This window comes from Parus major, chromosome 5 (assembly GCF_001522545.3).
Source record: "Parus major isolate Abel chromosome 5, Parus_major1.1, whole genome shotgun sequence".
Taxonomy (NCBI): Eukaryota; Metazoa; Chordata; class Aves; order Passeriformes; family Paridae; genus Parus; species Parus major.
Genome location: NC_031774.1, coordinates 57,736,424 through 57,753,562, shown reverse-complemented (window position 1 = coordinate 57,753,562; position 17,139 = coordinate 57,736,424). Strand labels below are relative to the sequence as shown.

General features: G+C 39.9%; 1 protein-coding gene across 1 annotated transcript in view; it reads left to right on the top strand.

The window, feature by feature from the left end:
• The window catches only part of NAA30 (N-alpha-acetyltransferase 30, NatC catalytic subunit), a 21,351-nt gene extending 5,713 nt beyond the window's left edge, over nucleotides 1–15,638 (top strand). Inside the window, exons 3-5 of the mRNA XM_015631497.1 lie at nucleotides 3,204–3,327; nucleotides 5,338–5,393; nucleotides 12,234–15,638. Of these exons, the coding sequence (XP_015486983.1) occupies nucleotides 3,204–3,327; nucleotides 5,338–5,393; nucleotides 12,234–12,371 (318 nt within the window). The 3' untranslated portion in view covers nucleotides 12,372–15,638. The remainder of the gene's footprint in view (nucleotides 1–3,203; nucleotides 3,328–5,337; nucleotides 5,394–12,233) is intronic.
• The last annotated feature ends 1,501 nt before the right edge of the window (nucleotides 15,639–17,139 follow it).

Genomic DNA, 17,139 nt, shown 5'->3' with positions numbered 1-17,139 from the left:
AGTGGAAGCAGAGGGACGTGGGGATTTCCAGGTACCGGGAAGAGCTGCGGCTGAGGCCCCAGACTTGGGGTTAAAACCATTCCCCTGAGTGTATCCTCTAATGGCATTCGGTAACATGATCCCTAAATGAGAGCCAGTTCGTACCCAGCTGTGCCTGGGATACTTTGGGATGGACTTTGGTGCAGGTGTGAAAGGAAAATACAGTGCAGTAGTGCAGGTTCTGCTGTGTTTGAATCGCAAAACAGTTCCCTTTTGGGGCTAGTTGGCTGTTTTAATCTCCCTTAAATAAAATTCACAGGATCTAGATATTAAATGCATACTCTACTGTGGCTGACAGACATAATGGCATCTTTGATAATGAAATTAATACAAATTGATTAATACTGTGAAAAGTAATGTTCTTGCTGCTTTACAGGCATTTCTCTACTAGCTCTTCCAGTATATTAAAATCTGGTTTGTTTTAAGCATTTAAACTTATTCATAGGAACAAAGATGATGCAAATACTGGATTTGGATTCATGTATGTTAATCCTGCTACTAATAACCTACTATTGGAGTAAATCTTACAGTACTCTGTGGAGTTTGTGATATACAATAGTGACTTAGGCTGAATTCTGTTTGTAGAGAATTGCTTGTTTAGAAGTACTCTCATATACCTGAAAGGAAAGTCTGGCCCATGAGTATCTTGTCCTAAATGACTTTGTGTGGGAGCTACTTTTCCTCCCTCCTCACGACTCTCCCTATTTCTGTCTGGTTTTTTTTTTTTATTCACACAGTTTAACCTTCTCCAGGAAATTAAATTGCAAAGTTTTGCATCATGGTTTAGGTTTCATTTCCAGCTTTAGATAAGGTTGGAAAGAAGGAGAAAGGAGAGGAAAGGCAACAAAAACCCCTCTAAATGAGGTGGAAATACAGCATTCCCTTTGTGAGTGGAACAGCTCTAGATTAACTGCCAGACTTACCTGCCTGAAGACAGAGAAATAGATTTAAGGGTATGGTGAACTGGTAATAGAGTCATTCTTTACTCAGCTCGCTGGCAGCAGTGGTAAAACCAGTGGGTATTTGCTTCTTTGATCACTGAAACAAAATTCTTTGCTGTTCATTTAACATTTTAAATATATGATTCATGAACTTTTCAGAAAAGTGCTCTGGACAAGAAAGAGCTCAGATATGAAGTGTCTAGATTGTCACTACTCCTGAAGAATGTAAAAAAAACCCCCATATATCTTAAAAATTCTCCACATAACTGTTAGGATCAACAGTTTGCACGTGTTCACTCCAGGGCAAAGCACAACTATAACATGCTAGTTTGTGGTCTGCTTTCTTTTTTTTTTTTTTTTTTTTACTGAGGTTTAAGATTACATCTAGGTACTCTGCATAATTATAGCAATGTTCTGAGCAGTCTGTCTGATGATACTCTTTATTTAACTCCCTGCTTTTCTCAGGTCTGAACCGAGATACAGAACTTGCCTTGAGCTGAAACTTTGCATACACTATTTGAGTATGGGCACAGCTCCCCTTTTTCTGTGGCATAAACTGTGTTTTGGAACAAATGAAAGGCTTAGAGACTCTGTGTTTCAGTCCACTTAGATTGTGCTACAGTTTTTGTTTGTTGTTTTAAAAACCACTCTGTTAGATTGTTCAGGGTTGTTCTTGGATACTGCTGAAATGTGTTTTCCTGCCAAATAAAAACTTAGCAATAGTTACATTTGCTTCAGCTACATTAGAAATGGAGTTAAGATTGTGCTGTATCACAGGGCTTTGGAACTGCAACTTCTACTTTATTTGACTTCATTTCACATTTGCTGCAGCTTTTGGTTGACAGATTACTTAGTTTATAACCCACAATCCAGGTGGAGGTGCTGAAAGACTTGATTCTTTTGGGGGTGAAGAGACTGTGCCTGCAGCATGACCTGCAGGAAGGAATCTTCTGTCCTCAGAGCTTTAGCCTACAAGCTGTGCGCAAAGGTTCAGGTGGTTGAATTTATACCACAGACTTTGGAGTAGTGAGCTCTGGGTTCACAGGTGGCTGCTCTGAGGCCTGGCAGTACTGGCTCTAGCAAGTCCTTTTCATTTGACGTGTCTTAGAGTCGTAAATTTGGATTATCCAACAGCTCTTGTGCCAGCACATGCTTGTGCCAATCATGTGCTGTAGTCCTGCTTTAGCTGTGGTACTTGAGCCCAAGATTGGTCCTCTCTGCAGATCTGTCAAAGGCTGTGGATCCGCTCACACGCCCATATGTAAAATTATGAGTTTCTTTTTATCTCTGCCCATCTTTCCTGAGTGCACAGGAGTTTGTTTTCCCCTTGGATTCTGTCCCACTCTGCAGCATTACTCAGTTTTACTGCTGCAGGTTATAATGTCATTGATCCCTTATGCTGCCTAATCCTTCAGTTAACATGACTTAGTTTTCCTTTCTCTCATGGTAAAATTTTGGTGAAGAGAGTGGGTGTGCAAGTGTTTTGATGAGTGTTTGGGGAGGAGTTGGGTCCTTTCCTTTTTGGAGTTTTTCTTGTTAATTTTTCAGAATGCCTACGTCTCCTTGACCACGGTTACTGTGACAATGCCACTGGGATTAACTGCCAGTGCATAGCTCTTAACTAATGAAATCTCCCAATAGTTAAAATGTGTGAAATTAACTCTGCTTTTTTGTTTGTTCTCTGGGTGTCGTATGACTGAAAGCGACAGTGTCTAAAGATTAAATGCAGCAACACTTTTCTCTGATCCTTTGTGACCTTGACATTAAAACCAGACAAAAATTAAGCATGTTATCTACCACAGCCTTTGTACAGGAAAATTCAGATCACTATTAAACAGGAATAGACTTTTTTCCTCTGAAGAAGCCCATATGAAAGGGTAATTTATGCCTTAACCTGGTCCTTTATTTTATTTATTTTCCCTTTTTAATCACATGTGTTCTTGCCTGTAGACTTTGTGAAATGATAATGTGCTTCTCTCCAGGAATAATTCATTGGTTGTTAATTGACTTGGAACTTTATTGGAATGTAATAAAGCAATTAAGTCTTTTAATCGTAGTAATACTTTAGGAGAAGCTTTTAAAATTAACGTCGTTACCTTTCCATAGCTTTATACAAACAAATTTTTTGTGGCTCTTTCACTTGAAAAATGAACTGGTTTACTGCTTTTGGTAGCACTGTGGATCCCAAACTGAGAATTCCATCCGTGTATGTTTGTCTTTAAGGCCATGGTAGGTGAGGAGTGTGTAGGTGCCATCGTCTGCAAGCTGGATATGCACAAAAAGATGTTCCGCAGAGGTTATATAGCCATGTTAGCAGTGGATTCCAAATACAGAAGAAAAGGAATTGGTAAGAATAGCTTTTTTTTTTTTGTTCTTTCTTCCTTAAATCCTCTAGCTGGGATAACTGTGGCTGTCATAAAGATTTAAGCTGAAGTGAACTTCAGGATGTGGTGCTTTGTGTGTCATCCCTGCCTTACTCAACCACACGAGCTCCCCAGTGGCTTTTCTGATTTTGTTAAAATAACCTGAAATGCCCTGTGATGTTCACACCTGGGATCTGATGAGGCTAAAAAGAAAGGCAGGCACAGCCCCTTACCTCTGCCTCTACCACTGCCAAATAACAACAGTGGGAACTGCTTTGTGGTTTATGTATGCCCTCATTTCCATGTTGTGTACAGGCTCCTTTTTTACAGTGAACTTATTTCCTGACTTACCCCTATAAATTATGCATATATTACCCATCAGGGAGAATGTATAGAGCTCATTATTGTATTAATCAGGGAAGAAAAATAGCTGTGTATTGTTACTTGAATGATTGAAATGGCGATCTGTTTTGTTGGGAAGTTACATGGTAAAGAAATCACTCTTGGCAGGGAGTTTGCCCTTCCTCATTAATCAGTTTTGCCCTGGTGAATGGATTTTCACTCTAACACCAGTTAGCCAAGTTGGCTTAATTAAATATTTGTTCTTATGGAACTTAATTTTTTTATGCTGGTTATTGTGAAATTACATTTTGTAAGGTATTTTTAACTAAATGTAGCCGTCAGCTCCAAGGCTTAGAACTGTGCTTCACCACTCATCCACACTGAACAGCTCATGCTTCTGTGATTAAAGACAGAAAATTACTTGCAATCGAAAAATACAGTGATCCATTGCAGAATGTATCATTGTGTTTGCTCTCTTCCAGAAAAAACCCTCCAAAAAAACACTGTTCAAGCATGTGCAGATTTTTTCTTTCCCCAGTGCAATTGAAAAGCCATTGTTGGTTTCTGTAGTGGAGCAGAGGAAGAGGATACTGAGAAATCACTGTCTCTGCTTTCCTTTTAGCTGAGTCATGAAGGAGTCTGCCATAATTTAATTGCAGGTGCTTGGATTCAGAAGTAAATAAGAACTAAGGCTGTTATTATGAAGATGACTGCAAGACTTTTCCCTCACTTTAGTCAGTCTGTTAAATTAGAATTACATACATAGAATTGGTCTTTAAAACTTTGCTTACTCTAGCATTATATATGTTGACTTTTTCCTGCATTTGCCACCTTGCTATTTCTCAGAGTGTGCTGTTAATCTGAAGATCTGCTTTAAATGTAGAACAGTTTTATCATAACACTCAATGAAAATCTTAATTGATTAAAGTTTTGAGAATATTTTAAAACATTCCGTAGATTCCTTGGGGTTTTTTTTCCTTTTCCATAGCCTTCTTATGGAAGTGAGATTTATGCAATTTTCACTGAACAGCAGTTTTTTCCACTAATAACTTTGAAATCAACTTTCAATTTCACCCCAATTCTGCAGACAGGTAGGGATATTACATTTGTAGAACTGTTGTGAAATAGATGAAAAATAACAATTGAAAAAATTAATGCTTGTCTGAGGGGAAGGGATGGGCTTCAAGAATATTATTAGATACTAGCAAACCCAAATGGGAGTGAGCCATAAGAGCAGTGGTTTCATAAGTTCTGTTACTAATAGAAGTATTTGTTTTAGTAAGAGGAAATTCCCTTGGAAGATGAATGTCCTTCCAGTACATGCCAGCAGATTTTGACTTTAAATGCAACAAAAAGGAATGAATCACATCTTGGAAGGCTATATATAACACCATGTTGAGCATAGCAGCCAGTTTCTAATATCCTTGTGTTACAAGAATCTTGCACTTGAGCTGAGTCTCTGGATAACTTCACAGATTATTTTAGTGTTCAGACTTGAGACTGCAGCTTGACTGCAACTCCTTGTTTTTCTTTCCTCCCTGCTTTCCCCAGGTGTCATGTCATGTAGGTAGCACCCATTAGTCATATGTAAACTGGCTTTTTTTGGTTTTTTTGTGCTTCAACTCTGACACTTACTGAAATCTGTGTTTCAGGTACAAACTTGGTTAAGAAAGCTATTTATGCTATGGTTGAAGGAGATTGTGATGAGGTAAGATTTTATAATCAAAACTTTTATGATGTAAATGGTTTGCACTCTCTTGTGTGTGGATTCAACTCACAGGTTTTTCTTCTACAGGACTTCTTTTAGGTGAGAGATAAGTTGGTAAGAAACTCCTTTATAATAAAAGGGAAAACAACCTCAAAAAAAAAAAAAAAAGTATGGCACAAATTGGAGATGGACTTTCTAAATTTGTCCTAAGTGCTGAAATTCAGTAATTTACCTTGTGAAACTGCCTCAGCCTTCACTCAAACCATTTTCGTTCAAGGGCCCCAGTTTGAGGTGCAGCTGAGCAGTGGGATGAGCATGTCCTGTGCAGCCCTGCCATCCCTGTGCACACAGCCACAGAACAGTGTGTGCTGTGCTGCTGAGAATGTGGATTTATCACAGCCACTCATCAGGCTGTTCTGACACAGAGCAGAGCTGCAGTGGGTTAGCACCACGACACAGACGTGCAAGGAGAGCGACTCAATCACTGGCAAACTTCCTTGCCATAAAAGCTGGTACTCTGTTACCAGATTACAGTTCCTGCTTTTTAAAAAATATAAATACATACATAAAGCACCTGTATTGTTAAGTGTCATGTTTAAGTTGTGAAGAACCATTCATCCATCCACCCTCCTTAACCAGGTTATCAGTCCCTTTAACTTCCAGCTCCTTGGCACGATGCAGCTGTTCCTGATCTGTGAGCATTGTCATTTCAGTGTGTCAATGAGCCTTTGATCTCTCTGTTATCTGACTTCAGCTGCTCCCTCCATTGTCCCACTGCTCCCTCCATTGTCCCACTGCCCTGTGGGGAAGTTTCTTATTCAAAGCTACAATTGGTGTCACAGGACTTCTGGCACACACTCCAGTTTATTTTTCCACTTGTTGTGTTTTGCCTCTTGCAGCATCCCTGCCTATGCTCTGGCTTCATTCATTGGGAGATTTATTCTTCCCCTCAAATCCCTTCATGCCTCTGCTTGCTGGTGTCTTCTTCCCCCTCACCTTGTGATTTATGTTGTACTTGGGCAGCACAGTGCAGTCTGTAATGCTTTTAAGTTCTTTATTTTGGCATCTTGCTTCTATCATGGTTTCTAAAATGCTTTCCTCTAATCTCTTTTACTACTTGCCCACACTGAACTAATCAAGAAGAGGTTGGTTGGTTTATTTTCCCCATTGCTTGAGTTGATTTCCCTTTACTAGACTAGTCAAGATTTTAAAAAAATTGCAAAATGCTCGAGGATCAGGGTTCCAGTGTTCACACCACAGCTGCAGAAGTGAGATGCAGAGAAGGGAATTGCCCACTGTTATTAGAGAGTCAGGAGTAGAACTGGATGTTTCTACTCAAGCTCTGAGTTGCAGTAATTACTGTGTATTTTCTGAATGTCTGTGTGCTACTTCTCATGTGAATTCATTTCTAGATTGGACTAACAGGTGACCTCTAACAGTAATCTTTTCTGTGCCTGTCTTTTTCCTCTACCACTGTCACATTAATCTAAGATCTCTTTTTGCTGTTTTTTTTACCTCCATAAACATGAAATAAATGTGATAAGGGTTGCAGGTCTGCAGTGAGGCCTCATTAAGTCTTAGCCACAGATTTTCCTCTCTGGTGCTGTATAGATGCTTTGGACCAGGGGCAGAGGGCATTTCTCACATTCTGTCTCTTTATTCGAAGGCACTGCAGTTCAGACTCCTTGAATTGTGTGCTGGATGGGGGCAGCCATGGTTTTGGAACTGCTGTTTGTAGAATGATGATTCCAAGCTCATCCCCTGCTTTTGGAGGGCTTTTGCACCAGCTGAGTCTTGTGCTGGCATTAAATTTTGAACTGGGAGCCCTTTTGGAAGCATGGAATACAAACAGAGTATTTGACTGATTTTTCTGCACCATCAGTTGAGGCACACCCACATATTTTTATTTATGTTGTTCTTTTCCACATGCAGGTTATCCCCAACCAAACAGCCAATGTTTTCATGAGGTTTCCAAGTAAGCTTCTTCCACATACCCAAAATGGTGCAAAATAAGGCTGTTAGTTACTTGTACTACGTGGTGGAGTGCTGAGTTTTCAGTCAGACCAGAATCTGAAAAATCTAACTAGGCACCCATGAAAAGCTCTGCCCTACTCTTGGCTCTCACCAGTTTTCACAACAGCTGTCAGGAGATCAGTTTCTGATTAATTGATGCTTAAAGCTCGTCAGACACAAAGTAGTGCATCACAATAATTTGTCTGTGTGAGACAATAAATAAATAAATGTATAAATAGTTTAATCATCCCTGCAGCTTTTAGGATATTTTTCTACATCTTTTAATAAAATCAGAATCCTGATGAAAATAAAAAGATACTGCTTTTTCAGATAAGGTGGAGCTCAATTTAAAACAAATTGCTATTTTCTGAAACATGCTTGGAATAGGATTAAAAACATGAATATGCAGCTGTGGGTGTTGTGAAAAACTTCCAAAGGCTGCTTGGAAACTCTTCCCTTCAATCTAATTATGGAATAGATGCAGTAAATAGACTTAATTTTAATAACTTGTGGCACATAATCTGATAAATGCCTCACTCAGTGTGTTGCTTTTCGAAGTACCACAGATTTGGCTTTGGAGGTACCAGCATTGAGTCCTGAAAAACAAAGGATTTATACAACACCACAGATGAAAATCTTGACAAATTCCAGCTGATAGGTGGCATTTCAAAGCCTGCTGCAATGTTGTGGTGTTTAAGGACATTTTTTTCCCCTGTAGGCTGTTTTAGTGGGAATAAACCAAGGCAGGCTTATGGAATGAGGGATTTACAGTGGTCAGCACCTTGCCTGAGTGGCAGCTTCTGCTGGCTGCAAAATCTTCCACAGGAGTGATTTCTCTGGGAAAGCTGTGGAGTGAGTGAGTGAGGAGGTGAATTGACTGGAAAGGAATCTGTGTGCAGGGGAGGAGTTGGCCATGGAGCTGGCCATGGCCTACATTAGAATAGAAACCAGGGAAGTGATCTGGTGTTGGGGGTGGCTGCTTGAACCAGAAATAACCTTCAGGCCTGAAGAAAGTACTCAACAGCAGCTTCCAGCTGGAGTGTCTGCACATAACATTACAAAACTTCAGGATTTCTGATTATTTTTTATTCTTTTTTACCTTTGTGACTTTCTGAAGTATTTGATGTTCATGAATTCTGATATTTGGGGTAGTGAACTGTAATGGGCTGAGTTTCCAGTGCATCACAGTGATTTAGGATAAATATGGGCTGGTTGCATAGAAAGGGTGAACTATGGAAATCAATCAGGTGAAGGTGAATAGTTCTACTTCCAGCTCCAAAGTTTTGGAAATATTTTTCTTCCAGTTTAAGAAAGAAAAGCATGTGCTAACTGCAGCAGGGTGGGTGTCTGGTTGCTTTTTGTACTGTTTTTGCTGGCAAGCAATTTCCCAAAACTCTGCAGCTGAAGATCATCCTGTGGAACTGTTACATCCCTTAATTACAATTAGAAAGGAGGAGTTCTGTTCATATGCAGGTTTTCCATCTGTAACAAATGACTGAGGAATCTGCAGACAATCCATTCGCTTCATATTACTGAAATAATGTACCATGCAAGTGGTAACTAATGAAAATTAGACTCCAGTAAGTGGGGACTTCAAAACCCTTTTTTAAGCCAAAATTTAGAACATGAAAGGGAACCACAGATTCTTGTGGGATGTCCCATTGAAACTTCAGGGTGGTTTAGAGTGGGTTTTTGACCACACTAGTAGATGTGTCACTTTAATTCAGCACCACACTAGCAAAAATGAAATGTGTGTTTTTATAGAATCCTATTTGAAATCATAACATTACTGATATTTTTGTTTCTCCTTAATCTACAAGTATACAAAGTATGAACTGTTAGATTTTGGGTAGTGCCTCTCTTTAAAAGTTAAGGCAGTTAAACTGATTAATGACACTGGACAAGCCCTCATAACTTGAGTCTGATGATCTGTCAGACTTAAAAGTTAAGAATAGCAACCTCCTCTGTGAGTGCTGAGAGGAGTTTCTTCATTTGATTTGGCTGTATCCTTTCTATGACTTGGGTTTTAAACTTGAGTTCCTTTAAAATTTGAACTGAAGAATCAAGAAAGCTTGACCACTCCACTTGGCTTCAGTTCAGGAATAAATTCAAGGTATGAAAATGTACAAGGAACATTTCACTCCACTCTTAATATAGAAATCTTGCTTCTAAAGCCAGTTAATATTAGAGTTGAGCTAAAATGTTAGGTTTATAAAATTTAAGATAAAAGAGAACGTCATAACCTTCAGAAAGTTGCAGCTTGAGCAGAAAATGCTGTTAAATCTAATCAGAGCTTTGCTGCCCTTCAGGGGGATGTTATTGTGTTATCAGAGGATTTAACAGGCATATGTGTACAACAAAATCGACCCACTAGAGCAGAAATAAATGTAACAATTGAAAGTTTGGAGCTTGATTGAAAATCTCAGGAAGAGATGCACTCTCCACCAAAGAAAGCTAATGAAATCTGAATAAAATATGCCTGTGTTTCCTTGTCAGATAACAGAAACATGTCTTCAGCTGCATTATGTTGAGATCAGGGAATTACTTTTCTTTATGCTGAGACTTCTTTAGAAATACCAGAACAAATCTGTTGCATTTGCTTTCAAGATGAGCATTCATTCAGGTAGTGGGATTCCAACAAACCTGTATTTCAACATTTAACCACTCCCTTCAGCTCAGTCAGCTGCAGTGCTGGAAGTGCTTCAGCATTGCCAGGTGTTGGAGCTTGCAGTTGAATAGAGTTGTTACATCACTCTGCCAGGTTACTGAACCTTTGAGAGAGTGAATGCCCTTGGTAGCTGAGAGTTCAAATAAATAATCCTCTGCACAGTGGATTTACACAGGTCAGATTCCTTCTTTGGCTTCAGTGTTTGGTTTAAATTGGAATTAAGGAATTGTACAATGTGTAGAAAATAGCCCTCTCCAGCAAAATGATGGTGCTTCCATAATTTGTTACAGATGAATAGTTATCCATTTTAATGGGTGAAGGATGTTAGGAGTACTCCATCACCTCACAGGACTTGCTAGTAATGTTCTGGGAGATGCCAGCTAGAGCAATTCAATCTCTCATTCCTGTCACAAAACTAAGAATTGAATTAGGTTGTCTTAAGTGTGCAGCTACAACACTGCCCTGCTGTAATTTCAGAACTCTGATGATTAATATTTTAATGTGTGACTCTTAGTTCCTTTTTGTCAAACGAACTGTTTCCAAGTCTTACATTGTTCATTGGATTGTTATCCCCAGCTTTATTGTTCTTTCAACATCCTTACACTGAGAAACACAGGTGGAATTGCTCATTGGAATGTGGCAGCTAGTGGTTAGACTGGTCACCTCCAATAAGATTTTAAAATCCATTTAATGTATATGTTTGACTCAAGTTTCAGGCCACTCTAACCACTGGTTGCCTCCCCCTTTCACACCGGCTTAGCCACTCAGACTGCAGAAAATAAACCCCATGGAGAGAAAAAGGAAAGGTTTTCTGCCAGGTGGCTTTGGAAGTAGCTCAGGAAGCAGCCTTGAGAGCAGGCAGGAGAGGCCAGGGGGAAAGGGAATGTGTGCTTGAAGGCAGGGAGGCCACAGAAGCCATTAAATCAATGGAATTTAACCACTCTACAAATCCAGGCTATTTTGGTGCTGTATTTTCATTCTATGGTCTCTCTACAGTGAATCCTGTTTAATATGTGGATGATCACTGTTGGGGTGTGTGGAGCCCAGGCCTTGTTAGTTCAGCCCATGTTCTTGTGCAACCAGCATCTCTTGCTAATAGCAGAACCTTAAATAATTGAGTTGGACACCAGTAAAGAGGCAGAAGTAGTTTTTATTTTGTGGAGGGGGTGCAGGGCTTGTCAGTATGGCAGAGCTCTGTTCAGTTCATGGTGAGAAAAGAGAGAGAAACAATTCTGAAAAATTCTGAAGTTTTGTGATGAATGTCTTGTTAAGGCCAGCATAGTTTCTTGCCCGTGCTTGAGAGCTCTGAGGCAATTTTGAGTCTTAATTTGGACTACTCTTGGACTTGGGTTTGGTCTGAGTTATTTCTGACAGGTCTTTCTGCAACTGGGATTTTACCAACACAAGGGAAAAAATATGGAAAATTCTGCTTATTCTTCTGGTGTGCACTGTGATTTGGGTTTAGGGGATTTGTTGGTACCCAAGTTGGATCACCAACCTGGGATGGTGGAAGATGTCCCTGCCTGTGCCAGGAGGCTTGGGCTGGATAATCTTGAAGGTGCTTTCCAACCCAGACCACTCTGTGATTCTTGTGTTGAGCACAAATACTGCAAATATTGGGTCTGACAGCTGGTGTCAATTCAAAGCTCTTACCTACATCTAACTTGAAGGAATCAGGGGGTCAAAGATATGAAATCATTACATAAATCCTCATGTGCCGAGTTCTTGTGACATGCAGAGGTTCAGTCACTCATTCAAAGTATGTTTTGGACCCTAACCTGTTTGGTAGCTTGGGTTTTGGGGGAGGATGTTGGGAGACAGAGGCTGTTTGGGATTTGTTTATTGCTGTGTTTTTTACCCTCGTGGTGGTGAACTGAAATACTGTTTACAGCCAAGAACTAAAATCTTCAATGTTGTTTACAATTACAGTTGTGGATGAACTGCTATATTACATTCTTTTTTAATGTGGGAATGGATGCTTAATGTGGAAATATTGCTTAATTAAGTAAAGATAAGAAGGAATGAATTCCATTTATTGCTAACAAATGTACCTTTAAATAAATGTACCTTTGGAATTGGTTCAGCAATCACGTACTTGCAACTGCCGACTAACACGCCACGCTTTTTTTCTTTCATTTTATTTCTTTTCTCCCTTAAAGGTTGTATTGGAAACAGAAATCACAAATAAGTCTGCTTTGAAACTTTATGAAAACCTTGGTTTTGTGCGAGACAAGAGGCTGTTCAGATACTATTTAAATGGAGTGGATGCACTGCGTCTGAAACTATGGCTGCGTTAGGAGACCCCATCCCAGCGAGCAAGCGACGTCCCAGCAGCGCAGAGTTGTCCTTTGCATGCAATGCAATTTGTCCCAAATTGCTTTGCAAGGTGGACTTTAGTACTTTCCATGCAGCTCTTAAACCTGTCAGTGTCCCATTGAGTGTCGCACACATTCGTTGCACTTTGGCATGGCGCATTTGTTCCGAATTAAAGCCGATTGTCTCAGACTCCGAGTCCTTTTGGTACCAGCCAGATGTGCCAGGTGATAGCCAAGATATGTTCATTCATTTGCAAGTCTGCTGACTCTTTAGGACATCCACACAGTGAAACGTTTTATCAGAGAAAACCTGGATGGGAATGCCGCTTTTGGTTCCCGAAAAATTCAAAATAAAGCCAATGTAGATTGTAAAATTCTATAAGTATACTAACATTTCATACAAAAAATTGCCATAGTTTTCTGGGGAAGAAGAAGAAAAAAAAGGCTTCAATTTTAGGTTTTATTTTTCAATATTGAATTTTTCCATTCTTAAATATTGGTACCTCAGTGATTAGTGAATGAAAAAATGTATTGTAGGGTGGGGTGTGTGTTACAACGAGTAACCATTAAATTGCGTCTGCCAGTGCCTGTATAGATAAGTATATTTGTCTTCACCTCTAAGTTTGGAGTGCATGCTTTTATTCTTTTACTTTCTTCAGTTGTCTTTGCAAGGAAAAAAAAAAAATCTCCTTTTATTTAAATTCTGGATTTGATAATAAATTATTTCAGATTTTTATAATTCGGATACTTCTCCCAAACAAGGGGTTGGAAGGCCCTTCTTATAGCAAGAAGTGTAAGCTATTTTGAAAACCTTGAGTAGCTGCTAAAAGAACCTGGTGGCACCAGTGAATTTCTGCTGGGTTTGGATGCACTTTTTTCATTAAAAGAGTGAGGGACTTCTTTTAAAAGAAGATATAGAAAAATTAATGTAAATTGGTATGATTTTTATTTAATCAAAATTATTGCTAGAAGCTCTGAGAAACAGCTATTTTAAGATAGTTGGAACAATTTTTTTTTCAGATTCAGATTGCTTTGCTTCAGTGTTCTAAAATGCTTCAATCTTTGGTTCTTGGTCTTGGAAATAAATTTCAAGGTGTATCGTATTCATTTTTAGCTGCTCTCATTTTCTCAACTTAACATGAGCTAAATTATTAGGGGATTTTTTCCCCTCTAAAATCAAAGCAGCGGGGAAGGAATTCTGTCTCTCTTTCTTGCATTCACTCTTGCTCTGTTTTTCTCTATTTTTTTTTTTCCTTTCTTTATTTGGGCTTACATAGATTTTACAAATACCCATCAATTTTTTCAGTAATGACAGTGTCAAGGCTTTCTTGTTCTGTGTGATTCCATAGCCCAGATCTATCAATCAGTTGGGTTGGTTTTTTGTTTTGTTTTTTTAATAAATTTTGAAAGACAAAAATAAAAGTACTAGGTGACTTGTGGAAGCACCTCTGTAATCAGAGATTTCAGAGTTGGAAGGGACCCATCAGGATCAAGTCTAGCTCTGAGGTGAATGGTCTGTACAGGGATCAAAAGGATGAACTCTCAGTGAATTTGCTCCCATGGAATCGAGCGAATTCTACAGATTTGCCTTACTACACTTTTTTTTTTTTTCTTTTTAAGGTTTGGTTTGAGTCATGGGGTTGGTTTTGGGGGTTTTTTTTGTTTGTTTTCATTTTAGCTAATTACTGTACACTAAAAACAAAACCAACAAAACCCCTACCTCCAGTATCATTTGGAAAAGAGCCCTGTGCAGGAAAACTGGATTTGAGCAAAGCCGCCTTTTGCACAGACCAATCGCACATGGTGATGGACGTTTCTTACCATGTACAAATCATGAGTTGTATTTGAAAATAAAGATTTTTAATGGAAATTGGCCCTGCTGAGTTTTCTGCTTGTAGAGACACCATCTGTGCTGTCCAGGGGGTCTGTTCCCCTCAGAAAAGAAAACTCATCTTTAAGAGGGTGCCCAAGACGAGGTGTTGTTGTAAGTGGGGTCTGTTACTCCCAGGACATGCTGGAGCTCAGCCTAAAGCCTGTGTGTAGCCACTGCTGCCTTGTGACACAACAAAACCTCTTGTTACCCCATCCCCTCAGCAGTGCCAGTTTTTTTTGGGTGGCTTTTCAGCAGTTTTGCTCAGTGTTAAGACTTCAATGTTGGTAGCCACTCCATTGAGTCAGGTTTCCCTCAGCTGTGGTCCAGGATGTAGGGACTGCCCTGGAGCTGGATCTGGGAGGTTTCAGACCTTGCAAGCAGCTGCTGGGCTTGAATCACAAATTGCAAACTGGGTTGCCTTGTGTGTCTTGCTGGGGTTTCAATCTGCAAAGCCAGACAGGCAAGTTTTCTATTGGTTAATATTTAAGCTGTGGGTGTCTTCAGATTCAAAAGCTGACTTGGAAGTGAGCTGAAATCTCTCCTCACTGCTAAAAATATCCCTCTGGAGCAAACTTCAAATACAATTCTGGTTGGTTATTGTAAGAAGTGGTTGCTGCCATGCCTGTGTTGAAAATACTGAGCAAAATAGGTGCAGTTTTTGTTTTTCAAAGAGCACGTGGCCTGAAAGGTTCTGCCATGGCTGCTGTGTCACAGAGTTCACTGCAGGAGACACTGAAGCTGCATGTGTTGGGTCCTGTCAAACAGATTTGTTCTCTGTACTGCTTGGGATTAGGAAATCAAGTGGGAAGCCTTGAATTTGCATAGATTTTCAAAAGGAATCTAGCAAGGAAATGTTGGTTATTTCTCCTGTCTGTTGCTAAACACAGTTCTCTCCCCCTCGCCTTTTTGCATTGACAAATCTAACTAAGGAGTTGATTGCTTTTATATTTAAATTTGCCCAAATGTTGCTACTGGCTAACATGTTGGTCTGGATGTTTGCATTCATTATGTTGTTTTTTTAAGAAATGATCAGGTTCATCACCTTCAAGGCATCATCAGATTGGTGTTGCAGAGTATGTCACAAACTATTTTTCAGGGCACTGCAAGACATTGCTACAACTCAGTGCTGTGTTGAAAAAACTTCAGGTCTTGTATAAACATTACAACCTATGTTGGAGTTCAGGTATCAGGTGGGCATCTATGAAAATAGCAATTGTATCTCAAAATACTGGACTGCTGTTTTGAGTGGATTATATTCTTCTGTCCCTTTATCCTTTTTGATGAGAACAAAACCAGTGGGGTTACAAAATGTACAAGTTGTCTAAATACAATGCAGTCAAATAAATGGTTACGTTGTTTATCTATTTCCTTTTCAACGGGAATGTTCTGATGATTGTTTTGTCTACAAAATACAAATACACACTTGCTCAAGGCCAGGCTGGATGGGGCTTGGAGCAACCTGGGCCAGGGGAAGGTTGAAGGTCCCTTCCAACCCAAACCATTCTGGAATTCTCTGGCAGAGAAATGGTGGGAAATTTTTTACAAGAGAAAACTGTCTCTCATGACTTGATTTAAAAGTTGCCATTCCTCTGTCAGAAGCATCTTGAACGTCATTTATCTGAACAGTGTCATAGCTGAGCTGAAATGGGTCCTTTTTTATGGCTGTTAAGTCATGACTAACACACACACTCTGGATTTTCCTGGGAGGTAAGGAGGGGGGTTTGTTATTCTGCTTGCAAGTAAGCAAGAATTGAGAGCTGCTTGCAGTCCTTGCAATGCTGAGAACTCTTAAAGCATACAGAGGAGTCTTGGGTGTACTTTGAAAAAATGTACTTTTAAAATCCTCTCAAAGTACTTTTCATGTACTTGGAGCTTTATTCCCTCTACCATTAAGTCCAGGCTCCTAAAACTCTGGGAATTTGCCAGCAATTGTGCCTGTGTGATGTGCAGGTGACTGAGGGCTGTAACCAGCCTGCCAGAGACTGCTGCTCATCTGCCAGGAGCTCCACGGCTTTTCTCCTTCCACTTGATTTTATCATTCCTTACAGCTTCCAGTACCTAAAGAGGAACTTTTTTACAAGGACATGGACTGACAGGACACGGGAATGGCTTCAAACTGACAGAGGGTGGGTTTAGATTGGAGGTGATGAAGAAATTCCTGACTCTGAGGGTGGGCAGGCTGTGCTGAAGCTGTGGCTGCCCCATCCCTGGAAGTTTTCCAGGCCAGACTGGACAGGGCTTGGAGCAACCTGGGATAGTGGAAGGTGTCCCTGCCATGGCAGAGGGTTAGAAAGAGATGGTCCTTTCTAACCCAAACCATTCCATCATTCTGTTATTCTAATGAATGATTCTCCAGCTGTTCAGCCCTTGCGGGTGGCTGGAGGATGTAACCTCCAGGTGAGGGACACATTTAAATTCCAGCTCTGCATCCACCACAAGTTCCATCCTGGATTTCAGAAATCATCTATCACAATCAAAACTGAACCCTGAGAGCATCAGCAAAAAGTGTCCTAAGCAGCTTCTTTTCTGAGAGGTGTTTTTCCTGTTTTCTGCACCAGCTATTGCCTTGAGCTGGGGCATTTCCTTTAAAAAAAAATAAAGCAAAAGCAGGACAGGAAAATTACTTTCTGCTGAAGTGAATGCTTCTCTCCAGGTGCAAAGACTGAGAGAAGGTGACAAAGAGGAGGTGGTGGCTAAAGATTGAATGTAGGAGCTTAATAACAACTGGTTTTTGCTTTCTATCTGTAACAAGATGCCACCTGCTGCTCCTTTTTCTGTTTGTAAAATACCAGTTAAGAGGAAGGTTGTAAAAGTAGGTGACCAAGCAGCTTTGCTAAAGTAAGAAAGATTTATGCAAAGCTGAAGTTGTTATTTATA